Source organism: Ciconia boyciana, chromosome 13, assembly GCF_034638445.1.
Source record: "Ciconia boyciana chromosome 13, ASM3463844v1, whole genome shotgun sequence".
In the NCBI taxonomy this organism is placed as follows: Eukaryota; Metazoa; Chordata; class Aves; order Ciconiiformes; family Ciconiidae; genus Ciconia; species Ciconia boyciana.
In genome coordinates this window covers 7259821-7274514 of record NC_132946.1, presented here as the reverse complement: position 1 = coordinate 7274514, position 14694 = coordinate 7259821, and the positions used below count along the sequence as shown (strand labels likewise).

Here is a 14694-nt window from a genome sequence, read left to right as displayed (position 1 = left end):
GTTTAGAAATTGAACACTGCTTGTCACTAAGCGAAGATGGAGGATGATGCATGGAGACAGATTAATGCAGCTCTCTTTTAACGTTTTAATAATAAAAAAATGTTTTCATGGCAGCCGATCAAGAAATTTCTCTGTAATCTTTTATGTACTGACAACATATCAATGATGGGTAGAAAAACTCTTGCAATTAGCCTTGGTCAATCCATTAGTGTAGCTGAAATTGTTCTTTTTTTGTCAAACTGGCATTCTTCCACTGGGTCATGGAGTATAAATGACAGAGTTCCCGTGACATTCTGCCAATATGTGATTACTCTTCTCCCTAAATAAGCATGTGGAAAGTATCCTAAGACTACTGTTATTTTATACTTATCAATTTATACTTTTGCATTGCCATCTCCTTCCCAAACAATTTATGTGAGGTACAATGTCCAATATACGCAGTCGTAACACAAACCCTTCTAGGTGTCACTTCGATGTGCATCCAAAAAGTAGAGGTCCAAGACTTCTAGTACCAATAGCAGCAGCTTAGGAAATTCTCATAATCTCTTTTTTCAGGAATTCTATGTAAGGTACAACAAACTGAAATGGTCTGTCTCACAAATCGGTCCTAGAGCCAGAAAGCCCAAGGCAATGGCAATCTGTTTGTTTGATCTTCTTTCTGGCTGATGCAAAGTATGCCCTTCTGACATCCAACTGCAGAGATAGATGTCATTAAGTTTTCAACTTTGATCTATTAAAGGAAATATAAGTAGCAGCCTGCAAGATCCTGTTTTGTTTAGGTTTTTTCCCCTTTACCTAGATGTGATCAACCAGCTGTAAAGGAGGAGGAGGAGTATTGCCTCTATCTGTCTCAGGGAAAACACAGGACACACATGGCAGATGCCCTCCTCTCAATAATGTTTAAGAGGTGCAAGGAAAGCTAACACATTGCATTGTAACATCCTTAATTTGAGTGCCACGCCAAAAGCCACAAAGTCAACAGAAGATTTTCCAACAGACTGAGCTCTGCAGCAAACTTAACACTTTTCCATGAAAGCATACTGATAATTTAGAAAGTTTCTCCACTTAACAAAAGCTGTTCTGCTAGTTCTTAATCACAGGCCGTTAAATTCACATGGCCTAAGGTGACCCTGTGGTTGATGCCCTTAAACCATGCAAAGAAGCACACTCAGCCCTGTGTTTCCCCACGCAGGGAGATGACTGGGGGAAAATCTGTTCCCAGCGGGAGGCAAACATAATAGGTGATGAAATTAACTCTACCTCCCACAGGACAGATGGGAGAGGTGAAGCGCGAGGAGAAAAACCACGCTGCTAAGCCAAAGAGAATTTCACAGGCAGAATATAGGAAATGCCCCCGTTTCGGTGATTTAGTCTGTTAGTAGTAAAACTGTACTCTGCACGCTACAGCTGCCTACTTCCTGGGATCATGCATGCTTTCTGTTTTAAATAAGGTCAGACTCTGCGCTCCATCACGCCAATGAAACTCCGTCGCTGACTGTGGATCCCAATCACAGCAAATTAACATAAGACCCTGTTTTCTGACATAAACAGAGAATTTTCGTGTTGCCTTTACAGGGATTTCTCTTTCAATCGGACATGCAGCACTGGGCTCTGACAAATTGGCCTGGATTTTCTTTTTTGAATACAATGATAAGCTCCATGTTGGGTAGTGTTTTTCTTTAAGTAATATGCCAGATGGTCTGGGGGTGTGGTTTCTAATTTTATGAAGGGGGTTATCAGTCATCTCTGCGCTACAATATAGAGACCAAATCTGTCAGAATAGAAGAAAAACCTGCCCACTCTGACTTACAAAACTTACTTTTCCAATTAAAAATATATGCTTTGCATTGCAGGAGAGAAAATGACTGTTCTTCCTTCATTTTCCACAGATTCTGCCTCGTAACTCAAGAATATCAGACATTTTCTGCATGCATGCCTGATCCTGCAAACTCTTCCCCTACAAGATCATTCTTAATTCTCGAGTCCACCCACTGAGTTTAAACAGGGCTACTCACATGCAGAAGGACTGGCAATACCATGCACTAAAATGAGGGAGAAAATCACTGGAGTGTTTTTATTCTGAGCCTCAGTTTAAATCAGTATATGCTATAAAATAGAAATGTCTCTACTGTACAAGCCCTCACTGAACTAGCCCTTCCCTAAATGCAATTGCAGCCCTAAGGAAATACATTTCAGAAATATCATCTTACCAGTGACAACTAGAAAACATTCGATTTGCTAATCCAAGCTAATACTAAATATAGTAAACAGGCCCAATCCTGTTTACTGAAGAAAACACGGCAATTTCAATGTTCGATTAGTCACTCTGATAAACCCTTAATAAGAATTACTCATGACAGTAAAGACTGCAGGACTGTGCCCAGAAAATGTAAACGCGGGTAGGAGAGACCGGTTACTCTCTATGAAGAGCCAATCCTGCCTGCGTAGCTCAGAAAAGGAGCACACAAGCAAGAACAGGGTGAAAGGCTGAATGTTTCATTTTTATTTTTTAATATTGAGTTCATGTCTTAAGGCATCACTGTTTCATGTTGAAATAGTAAAATATTTATGTGTCTTGTTTCTCTAATGGTTTCTGAACTGACAAATTGCACGAAAACAGCAAAATGAAATGGTAAACTTGTGTCTGACCTCTTCAATTTTTGGTCATGCATACTCTGGTTAATATTTGCCACGAGTTAAATAATTATTTTCTGAAATAAATTTCTCTCCTCTGCTACATCTACTAATTTATTCAGCTCCCGCCGTTGCTCCACTTCTCTGCTTGATTCTCTTGCAATGGAGCCATGTGAACTTTTGCTCTCCTTGTAAGTGGTATTTAAAAATGAAGCATGGGCTTGTTACACTGGGGTATTTGAAAAAATAACGTATTCTGGTAGCTACAGAATACTGACTCAAACGCAGAAGAAGCATGCAGTATTTTAAAATGCTAGCGCTCAGATCCAGCCCTTCTGCAACAGCAGCCAAGCCTTCCACTGAGTTCACTGGGAAAAAGATTTTAGCAGTAGTGCACTTGTCTGGTCCAAAACAGTCTTCAGTGGGGAAATATGGATTGCATACCCCTTCCCTGTTGTGAAAGCTTCTTTAATTGCAATGATAAGCAATAATGATGAAGCACTGCTCTCCAAAAATATTAAACTGATGCCAACAAATCTGGTAATTAGTAATTGGCCTCTATGGTGAAGTATTGTGCAAGAGAGAAATATTCCCATTTTCAGTGTAATGGGAAACGGTTTGCTCCCTAATCACATGAAAATTGAAAGCTATGTCTGTAAAATACGTTCCTAGTGCATTCCTGCTCATTAATACAGCACTACACAAAAAGCAGTGAGTTAAACTCTAGAAGGATCCTGCAACACTGAATGAAGGTGATTGAACCTGGCACAGACTTTACAAAAATACACAGCATATGGTTTAAAAGGAGATGGCCCGGTACCAACGCAAGCAAGAACTCATTCATTTTTCTCCATGTCTGCTCTTCAGAGAGATGCAGGTTTCCCTTGGGCACATCAAAGGTGCCGGGTTTATTCTCTCTCAACTAAGGCAAGAAATCACCAGGAACAAAGTGCATCAAGTGAAACCAAATGATAAGAAACCCAGTAATACAGTGCTTCTAGATCTGATTTACTGCTGCAACGATCTGTTTGAACGGCACGTTCTCACTACACCCATTTGCATGCCTAATGATGCAGAAAATAACCCTGCACTATTTTCTTTTGGAAAAAAGTGTACTTTTAAGGGTAAGCTTCATACGCAGGTTCCTGTTTAAAATCAGCGCGGACGGTTTATTTTCCTTTTAATAAAGCCCAGCACTTGAAGAGACATTACTTCATTCATAAATATTGTTTCAAATATTTTAAATACCTCTAGGACAGTAGTTTAAAGATAACAGAGCAATGCAAGACCGACAACAAACCTTATGGAAATTCTTCTCCGCTGAGAGACGGAGAGGGCTGAAAACACAGAGGGTCACTACGTCCCTCCCCACCCTGAACCCCCCGAAGTTTCAATTCCCGATCGGCCCCCCCCGGCAGCCGCCTCCCTTGGAAATAAAGCTCCCCTGCCCAGGGCAGCCTGGCTCTTGAGGCTGGGTCCCTGCACGGGTCTCGTCCCCGAGGCGAGGCAGCCCGGGCCGCGCCGCCGGAGCGGCGAGAGGCGTGCGGGGCGCTACGCCGCGGCCGCCCGCGGTGCCTCCCCCCCGGGGCGGCGGCGGCCGACGGCGCGGAAGGAAGGAGGACGGGACTAATTTACCTACGGAGTCAATCTCCAGGAGGCGCTGCAAGTCGCGGATGCTGTGGATCTCGCTGTGCGCCAGCCGCTCGATGAGCTCCTGCGGGATCTCGGCCTCCTTCAAAGACACACACACCGCGGGTCACCGCGCAGCCCCGCGCAGCACTCCCCCACGCCCTCGCAGCAGCGGGGATTTAGCGCTTCGGGGCTGGCGGGGGGGTGGGGGGGGGGTTTATGGGGGGTGCAGGGTGCTTGCTGGACGTGTTTGGACGAAGCGGGGGAAAATCCACCCCCGCCCCCACCCTCCGCTCCACTGGGCGCTGGAGCGTGCCCCGCCGCCCCCGCCTGCGCGCCCGCGGGGGCTGCGCGCCGCCCGCCGCCAGCGGAACTGCGCCACGGCTCGCCCGGGCGGGCTGCGCCGCACGGCTCCGGCCTGGCGGAGCGTGTGCCCGGCAGAGCTGCGCCTCCGAGCCCCGAGCCCCGCTCGACGGCTGGAAACCCACCCGCGGCAGCCGGCTGATGAAGTTTGCCCAAGCGGGCGTGAAGTCCACCGCGGGCGCGGGCTCCCCCGACCCGGGGAGGCGGAGGACCGTGTCCCCCGGGGCCACCGCCATCCTACCAGCGCCCACGTCGCGGCTCCCAGTGCCAAGCAGACACGGTCCCGGGAAAAGTTAAGAGTCGCCGTGCAGCGCCGAGCACCGCGCTCGCCGCGACCAGGGCCACCTGTAGCAACCCCGAGACGCGGCTCCGCGCCCCACTCCGCCACCCAGCAGCCGTGTGCGGGCGGGCTGGAGCTCGACCCTCGCCCGCCCTGAGCCGGCTGATCTTCAAAAACCGGGGAGGGGCGTTTTGGGGGGGTATTCAACCAACTTCTGCCCGCGGCACCAAGGGTGCTCGCGGCCGGCTGCGTGCAGCGCCGTGCGCCGCGGGGGCGGCCGCTGCCAGGCGGCTCCGCGCACCGCTCTGCTTGCGAATAGCCGCAGCGCGTTTGCACCCCCGGGGCGTGAATATAGCTATATTGTATATATATAATTTTTAAGGGCAGCCAGCAGCCGCGGAGCGGAATGCACGGTCATCCCCCTTCGCCTCGGGCATGCACGAAATGGCAACTCGCTTTCTGCCCGGGCCGCGCAGGGGCCGGGGCAGGGCGAGCGCTCTCGGCGAGGCCAGGGCGCGGAGATGCCCGCGGAGCCCAGGTGGGCAGCCCGCTCCCCCGTGCCCTCCGCCGCCGGCTCGCCCCGACCCCCGGCTGCGGCGTCCCCCGGGGACCGAGAACGCAGGAAGCCGCTCTCACCTACCTCGGAGAAGGTAAAGGACAGGTAGCCAAAACCTATCAGCAACACGCAAGCCCAGGTCCTCATCGCGGTCTAGTGCACTTTAGACACGGAGGGAAAGCAACGCTGATGGAGAGGAGCTGCAGGCCGGCTCCTGCCGCGCAGAAATTCAGTACCATCCCTCAGGGGAAAGGCAGCGGGGTGGCTCGGGGGTCCTCCGCATCCAGGGCGGGTCGGGGCTGCCTCGGGGCGGCGGTGGGTTGATTACGGCGCTGCCGCTGTTTGTATGTTCCCCTCGCTACGGGAGCGTGGCTCCTCTCCTTTCTGCTGCTCTCGCTCGCTCCTCTTGGCTCTTAGGACTAGACCAGCCGGTACTTCTGCATATTTGCTTAGATCAGACCAAAGTGAAACCCAAGGAGTCGATCCGGAGCGCAGCCGAAACGCCCATCACCTGTCTGGGGCGGCTGGCCCCCCTCGCGGCGGGCGGCGCTGGGGCCCGCCTCCCCCCGCCGCCGCGGCCTCCCGCTCCGCGCCGGGACCGAGGGATCTCTCTATTTGCCGGCTTCTCCCCCACCCCGCTATGCTCGCCCTCCACCCTCTCCCCCTTTCTCGGAAGGGAAAAAAAAAATTAAAAAAGATTTTTATTGATACGGATCGAAATGTTTCTCTTGCTGGGAATGGTCCCGCTTCCCTCCCCGGCTGGGGTGAGGTTAAAAATAATAATTAATTACGAATAATAGCAGTGATAAATCGGAGCAATATTGCAAGATCTCGCGGGCTGCCTCGGTGCAGTTCCTTCTCCACTTTGCACGGGAAAAAAAGGAGGAGGAAGGAAAAAAAAATATATATATATATGCAAGAAGGTTTAAATCCCAAGGGGATCGGAGACGAACTGCAACTCCTGGCGGAGGGAGGATTCCCGGGCTCGCTCCGAAGCGGTGGCCTGTCTGGAGCGTGGCTCCGGCGAGGAGCAGCATATACCGCTCCCCTCCCTGCCATGCGCCTCCCCCGTCCCTCCTCCCGGTACTCCCGGCACCAAACCCACAAACAAGTAGTGGGGGCTGCTGCCAGCTGCAGCCCCTGCTCGCAGGGCGAGAGAAGCTCTGCCCACATGTAAGGGGGAAAAAAAAAAAAAAGGAGCCGGAGGAGGGCAGGGGGGGCCGGGGAGGGGAGCGGGGCAGCCCACCGCCACCCCGGCCCTCTGCGGCACTGGGGCGGGGAGCGCTGGGAGCTGCTGCGCAGCAGGCGCCGCGTAACCTTACGGGATCCACCTTGTGCCCCCGCCGTTTATATAAGGCGGGAGGGATCGGGATCGCCATCGCCATCGCCGCGGAGGGGTTGGGGGGTATCGCCGCTATTCTTTATTTCGCGGGGGCTCGCCTTTGCAGAGGGGAGGGGCAGGGTTGGGGGGTAACGTAGCTTCTTCGCCGCTGTGGCAGCGCAGCCCTCACTGCAGAGGAGAAAAGCCCCCTTGCGAAATACCCCCAAATAAATCCGAGGCGGCTGGGGCTGGCGGTGCGGGCGGGGGCAGCGGGCGCCCTCCGCCCTGCGGCACCTGGCTGCGGCATCCGCGGGCGCGGGGCTCCCCGCCGCGGCCGCGGAGACGCGGCGCCCCGGGGCTCCGCCGCAGCCGGCCCCGGCCCCCGCCCCGCCGCCAGCCCGCCGAGCGCCGGAGCCGGAGCCGGGCGGTGGCAGCTCGCCGTCCTTTCGCCGGCTCCCTCCCCGCCGCCCCGGAGAGAAAATGCCCCCTTTTCCCCGGCGCGGATCGGCACAAGGTGCCTGCTGCACCCTGACACCTCCCTGAACTCATTGTGATTTAAATAACAGCCCTTTCTCATCTAAACAAAGCGTCTTAATAGCAGATGCAAAGAATTCAGCTCATCTGAAAATCCAATAGCATTTAAGTGGATTAACTGCAATAACACAACTGAGGAGTGATACTATCCTTCATGGAAGACAATAGACTGTAAATGCACAGCCAGGGAGACTTATCCTTTCATCTCTGAATTTCCTTCAGCATTTCAAAAGCGAATGCTTTCTAGAAGCCCTGAAGGGGTTTGCACGCTACTGGCTTGGACATGCTTCTAGGAAACAACCTGTGCTTTAATGGGCACTTTGCAATTGCATAGAAGTTCCCACCAAAACAGAAGTGGCCTTTCAAGTGCGTTTAATTCTCTCTCATGATGTCATGTAGACTAACAGGGTGGTCTCCAGGACCACAAGGGGGGAAAGAAAGGTGGGGGTTGAAAAGAGAGAAAAGGAAAAGAGATGTAAAAGATTTGGAAGCACTTTAAAAAGGAGAATGCTTTTTTTTTTTTTTTAAGACAGAAAATGCTGAGCCAGTGTGGAGCCATTCTCAAATGCCTCTTGATATAAAAAAAATTATCCAAGTGCCACAGTGCAGCAGCTCATCCACACAGGCTGTGCTGGCAAGCGGCAGGGCAAGCGGCAGGCAGACCAGGGCAGGTCACTCTGGTAGTTGCCATCACTTTCTTACATGGGGGTTGACATCACAGAAGTAAAAAGTGATGACTTTAGTTAAAAAAATGTCTCATCTGCACTTACCATTTGCTGGGTTTAAAGAAACAATTCTTATGGTCTGTGTTGTCATAGTAGTAAAAAAAATAATTGCCAAACAGTGAAATAGATTGTGACAGTACCGGCTCGCCGAGCATTTACTCCTCTCCTTCCTTCCTTCATTGGCCAGCGTGTCTGGGATCAGAAGCACTGGGTATTTGTAGCTCTTTCAAGTGGTATTCCACTGTGAAAGCCAACATAGAGATAACTCCTACTTTATCTATTGGTAAAAAAAATCTATGCAGTTTTGATTTTTCTTACATTTCCCTCATTTTATGAGAAACATACTGCATCAGCATCTTTTTTTAATCTGTCATTGTGGAGCTCAGATAAGCATCTTTCCTCTGGCTCAAGTTACACTTGGAGTAGCTTTTAACATTAGACTGTTTATATGGATCATTGCAAATATTTGATAATAATGCAAAATATGTAAGAACCCAGAAGAGACCAAAGACCAGGGAACGTAAATAAAATTCACGGAGATTCTGCTAACGGCTTTATACTTGGGTTGTCTGTCTGCTTACGAAACACATTTTCTCCTTGTCTGTTGTTTGATCTAAAAATGCATTTGTGCCGTGTAAGTCCTTACAAGCATGCAAAGATATGTCTGTGTGAAAAACATCACACAAGTGCATCTTTACTTCAGCATGGCACCTTCCTCCAGTCTACAAGTCTATTAAACATGTGTGCACCAAACATGAAATACCATCTTTTATGCAATACCTACAAACCACACATGTGGAAAGAGCGGCAGGATGGTATTTATAGGTTTAAAAGAAAACCAGTACAAAGAACAGAGCACCAGAAAATTAGGTTTTGCACTTTTTTTGTTTATCTGAGAGCAGTGAGCAAGATATTGCTTGTCTAATTTAAAATGCGTACTGTTAGAAGTCCCTCAAATGTCAGGAATTATAATAGAATTATACTATGACAGAGTGTTGAGAGGGAGGATTTCCAGGGTTTGCACAGCACTTGGCATGGGGGAAGGGATGCAGAAGGTCCTTGACACAAAATGAAACTACTTCAGTGGCACCAGTGCTTTCTGCAGGCGGTGACGCATGAAGCCAGGGTGCCCCAAATCAGGCTTCCAGCACCGGCTACAAAGCTCATTTAAATCTCTGCTGGCTCAGTTGTTAGAAACACAGGTCAAGCCGCGTAGCGGGACCAACTCATGTTTCAGAGAAGCGTGCTGGGCTTGCGATGCACGAGAGCAGCCCGGCCGCGGGAAGGTTGCTGGGAGAAGCGTGGTCCGGGGATGGGCAGCAAGGCAGGCACTGCGGTGCTCGGGAGGGGGCTGAAGCCACCGAGGACACTGGGCTGGCTTCAAAATGGTACCTGCAACCCGTGGCAACTGTTTCAGAGCTCGGAGTGAAATGTCAACGCTTGCTTGGCCCTCCTGACAAGCCTTAAAGTTGCAAGAGGAATCGTTTCATTGCTGCTGAAGGAGTCTTGGGAAACCTGACTGAGTCTTTTTCAGACTTGATTTTAGTGCAAATTTTGCTTCATTGATAATCACGTTAAAATTAACAAAACAGAATGAGTTTGGGTGAGGGTTTTTTTGGGAAGGGTGGCCTGCTTTTATTGTAGTGGCTGTTTGGGGCTGGCCAGAGTGGTTCGGTGTGCTCTGCGGGACACATCCTGCCACCGCAGCTGAAAGTGGACCAAGAGCCGAGAGTCCTGACTGCACAAAGGGACTGTAAGAAATACCGTCAGCGATTTGGACCCGCACCATTCTGTGTCAGTGCCACACAGTACAATACGAAGGATAAAAGTTCAGAACATAAAATCCAGAAAGCTAGACAGGAAGCTCACCCACTTTGGGTGGTTTCTCTCTGGTTTCGAACATTTCTTTGGCCTGTAGTTTCAGAGGGGCACATGCCCGTGGTGGGGGAAGGTCATCTTCCCCCTCTGCTGCTCGATTGCTACCTGCCTGCAGAAACAGGCGCAAAGCTGTTGCAGGTGCAGGTGAAGTACAGGCAACGGATTACAAATGCAGAAAGCGCTGATGGCAGGCAAACCGTTCTCTTTCCTGAAACTTGGCCCATAAAGAGCAACAAGGAAAGCTACAAGGAGAACAAGCAAGGCAGTTATTATTCCAGCTGGTACACCTACAAACATTATTTCCTCCTTTTCCAGCTCTTCCTTTGGATCCTTGCACTGGCTTCATCCTTCTGGCTGAGCTTTGTTTTCTTTGAAACTTTTGTTGGTGCAGCTTTCCAGATGCTTTCACGGTTGATAATTTTCTTAAATAGTCATAAGATGCAAATCTGCTACAAGGTTTCAGCTAAGCCGTGTGATCAGAAGGGGCTCGGAAAAGTTTTACGATGTCTGTGCCCCTGAACACAGAGGGTAGCCATGGCCCACATCACCTACGCGGGTTGACACTTAAAGCCACAGTATTTCTGGAGATGCTTTGCCCTCCTGTGAATGGGGCAAGTTCTCACTAAAGCTGATCCTCCCCCCAGAACTGCCCCTTTGACTTCAGTGGGGCTTAGACCCAATTCTCCCTGGAGAAATGGTTTGGTTTAATAGTAAAGTAAGACATTAACGCTCTTGTTAATGTGCTCTTCTCTCCCCCCTCCCCAGCTGCTTCTTACGCAGGAGGTTCAGCAGCACAGCCGAAAGCGAGGGGCTGTTTGACCTTCCCTGCTGCAGGAGCCACAGCCGAGTGACACACAGTTCACCTTCAGGGCTGGAGTACGAACTGGCAGCCCTGCCAGCCTGGGTAGCAAGATACCATGTTTAGGCATTAAACTAGGGCACTTGCATACCAGCACAGGCCGCTATTTTAGTGGGTATATGAAGTTGCTCCCTGCTCTCCACCCCTATGGGACAACAGAGCTGCTGCGAGCACGGGATATCCTCGCCTGGTGGATAAAGCTATTAAAAATGGGCTGTGCTTTGTCAGTAATACTTAGTTCATCCAGCTGAATAACTGTAAAAGTACCAGCCCAGCTTAAGGTATACTGATATACGTTGTAAATGAAAGCAATACGCTCAGGGCTCAGCCCCCAGGGTCCTGTGCGTGGTGTGCTCATGTCTCCTCAGCAACGTCGGTGTAAAGCTCTTCTCCTCTGACTCAAATCAAAGCCAGTCACAGTGATTCTGTGGAGACCATCCAGGATGTAACTTAGCCATGCTAAGTACCATAAAATTGTGATATTATTCTTCATTGTTTGTAGCTTGGAAGCCTGTGGAGGCCTAGCTTGGAGCAGTCCATTTTATTAAGCTCCATCCAAACACGGTGAGATAGTTGTTCTTCTGAAGAATTCATATTCTCAAAGTGCAAGCCGCCCCATTTGTGTTCTTGTATCCATGCAACCTTGTTGCTCTTACAACATTACACATTTGTCCTGTGAGATTCCCTCCCTTACAATAAAAACTCACGAGAATGATACACACATTTTCAGCTCTGCACACACCAGAGACTGCAGGATCCAGCAGTACCCAAAGGACAAAGGAGATATGAAGGCTGCTGTAGTGAAATTGCTAATTTATTTTGAACTGCAGATGTTTGTAATGGCTGTGAAGTTTCCTAATTGAATTTCTGACCCTTTTTGTCACATAAACCCAGTTAATATAGGGGAAGGAGAAGAGCAAATAGAAGGATTGATTTGCCTTTTTTTTTTTTCTTTATTTTTTTTAACAGAAAGTCCAGTGTAGAGTTCTGTACATTTTTCTTTTCATTTTTTTACATCTAGGAATACAGCAGCCTGGTCCTCAACATGGTCTCAGTGGTTGCACATAGTTCAAAGGACCATGCATGAAGACCCCAGTGCAGTGCAGTATCTCTCCAGAGGGCTTCATGGAGCCCACGCTAAGGAAGTCTCCCAAAGCTAATCCTTTCTGAGCGCTTCCATCCTTTGGAGGCACGCTGTTATGCACAGACCCACTAATGGTGGTGGCCAGACCAGAGCAGGCAACCCACGTTGTGTCTTCTGTTCCTCAGCAGAAATTCCCAGGGAATTCAGTGCTTGCCAGCTGCTTTTTCTCAATACTTTGTGCTTACGCAGTTTCTTCTGAAAGTTGATAAAGATCCTCTATAACCACAATGCACATCAGTAATCAGAAATGCGGAGAGGACATAGTGAAGCTACGTAATGAACCTGCCATGTGACTGTGGCCAAATTGCAGGTGAGAAGCTGGGAGCAACCATTTCCAAAGCTCTTTTTCTCAGCCACCCACCACCTCAGGACAAGTTTTAGCATTGTCCTGCTACGTTCCAGGTCCAACAGACCTCCTAGAAGCACACAGCGGTCACATCATTTGGCTGTGTCACATGTAGACATCTTAGCTCAGTCTGTCACCTGCTAGTCACCATCGCGTGTTCACTAGGAGCATGTTCTTCCCCGTGATATGCTGCTGGGCTACAAAGGGGACACATTGCATTTACACCAAAAGTGAATTTCTTGGTAAAAAGTGAAGTTTAGAACCATCTTCTCCATCCTATTGAATGTAGCATTTGTTTACCTTTCAGCAGTGATTTGTGATGCTGTGCCCATCGATCTGGATACAGAACTCCTTCTTTCTTGGAAATCAGTGAGAAATACGATGTTAAACCAGAGCACAGGCAATGGCCCTTTAAGCATTGTCTGTTTAACTGTAGCACGATCTCTCCTGCACTCGAGTGCTTTCCATAAACAGCAAGTCATCCTGGAAGGGGAGGGAGAGGATGATACATAATCCTGTTATTCATGCGACTGCATTCTTTCATGAAACTGGGAAAAGGCAAAATAAAGTGGTGACTGCGAGACTGAGAACAAAATGCAAGGCAGTGGGTTGTGTTGCTGCAGTTATTTTGGGCTAGAAGAAAATCTGAAAAGAGAAAGGTGAGCAGAGAAGGTTTAAAATGCAAAGAAGAAAGCCAAGAGACAGGGTGTAAAAGAACAGCTTTCTCTGCATCCCTGCTTTGTGTCTCGGCTAACTGCTCGGGCTGGCTGTGGCTCTGGCTGCCCACCGTCTGCTCCTGTGGCGTGGCTACCTGCGCTGGAGGCTTTCTCCTGTGCATGCACCTTGCGGAGAGGTGGGAAGTGGGAGACACTGGAGCTCCAGTAAGGACAGCTGGGCAAGGAGAGAGGCAAAAGTGGGCAAACCCTGGGAAAGAAATCCCATGGAGCAATGGGGAAGCAGAGAAGAAACCTGTTTGCTGAGGGTCCTAGCAAATGGGCTCTAATTAGTTTTGCATGCAGTCCATGGTGTTCCCTCCATCATGCTTTGCCGCTGGGACAGCCCATGGTGTTCCCTCCATCTTGCTCTGCCCCTGCCCCAGAGGTGCCTCCCCGGTTCATGGCGGAGGCGTCGGTGCCCACGCTGCAGCCACTCCAGTTCTCCATCTGCCCTCTCCGCGCATCCCGCGGGCCCCAAGCTGGGACAGCTGAGGCCTGGGCATCCGTCCCATTTGGTCGCCTCTGCTTGTGGGCAGCCTCCCACAGAGAGCCCAGACAGACAGCTCTGGGGTAACATCTTAAACCACTGCAGCTGTTTGCTCTCCGCATGTGAGTCAGAGCCTTCCATCCCTGGAAGCAGCCTGGCCCCGTACTGCAGCCAAATTGCCTGGTACCAGCCCGCTCTTTGGTTTGTAGGAGCATCTTATACCAGGAGAGTGTGTCAGCCCCTCTTAAGACTTCAGTAATGACACCCATCCATTTCAGTGGTGGGGCACTGGAGATTAGGACAAGGTGGCCCATGTTGTTATCATCTTCCAAAAGTGTCTCTTCCCCGTGTAACTTCGTGGCATCAGTGCAATTCCTTCAGGCTTATAAAAGCTTAAGCCATTATAAACAAGGAAGCCTTGGAGCTTAGGCATTGCAGAGAGAGAATTCCTCTCCATGTCCTAGATATTTCAGATGGGGAAAAAAAAAAAAAGAAGACGAACATTTAAGACGTCAGCTTCTCTGCTAGTGTAAATGGGACCAGCTCCATTTACCTTCAGTCCGGCCTCTCTGTTATACCGTCATTGTGTGAAGCTCCCATTAAGGCGAATGGGAATTACACATGGTGTGATGAGAAAGCAACAGATACCTTTGTAATTACTGCACAATCACGAGCCACATGTATGTTTCCTGAGACACCCTGCCAAACTAGCAGGTGTTTTTTACATCAGGCCTTATATTAACACACTCCTACATATGTCTGGCTGCATCTGCTGCATTAACGATCGTTCAGTGCATGATGGCTGGGTTAGTTTGTGAAGTTAAATACCATGGGCAACAGCCCAGCCACAATGCGTACAAACGTTGAACTGCTTCTGTTTGTATCACAGGGTTTTTACTCCTGTTCCTTCACTATGACTTTTTCTCGCTTTCCTCTTCTCGCTGCATTTTTTCCTTCTTCCCGCCCATCCTTTCCCCAGTTTGTGGTTTCCAGCTCACCTCTGTCTCTTTGTTTTCTGCATCTTTTGCCATAGCTTTCCTGTCTCATTTCAGTTTCTGTGGATGCCAGAGAAGATGAAAGTTGCAGCCAGCCAGCCCCAACTGCTCCAACACACCCCGACAGCCCCGGAGCGGTGGGGTGCTCCTCCAGCCGGTGCACGTCTGGAGCCCAGGGGCAGTGCTACGAGGGCTGCTGGTTGGGGACGCCACCATTTCAACTCTGG

General features: G+C 49.8%; 1 protein-coding gene across 13 annotated transcripts in view; it reads right to left on the bottom strand.

The window, feature by feature from the left end:
• Nucleotides 1-6486, bottom strand: part of PDGFA (platelet derived growth factor subunit A) — a 37041-nt gene extending 30555 nt beyond the window's left edge. For 11 of the 13 annotated variants that reach the window (XR_012044887.1, XR_012044890.1, XR_012044889.1 and 8 more), the window contains exons 1-2: nucleotides 5547-6486; nucleotides 4270-4366 (exon numbers count right to left, since the gene is read on the bottom strand). Coding sequence is in view for 5 of the 13 variants with exons in the window: in XM_072877804.1 (XP_072733905.1) it covers nucleotides 4270-4366; nucleotides 5547-5609 (160 nt within the window). In the remaining 8 variants the exon portion in view is untranslated. The remainder of the gene's footprint in view (nucleotides 1-4269; nucleotides 4367-5546) is intronic. The other 2 variants (XR_012044894.1, XM_072877806.1) reach the window with 2 other exon arrangements.
• Nucleotides 6487-14694: the final 8208 nt, after the last annotated feature.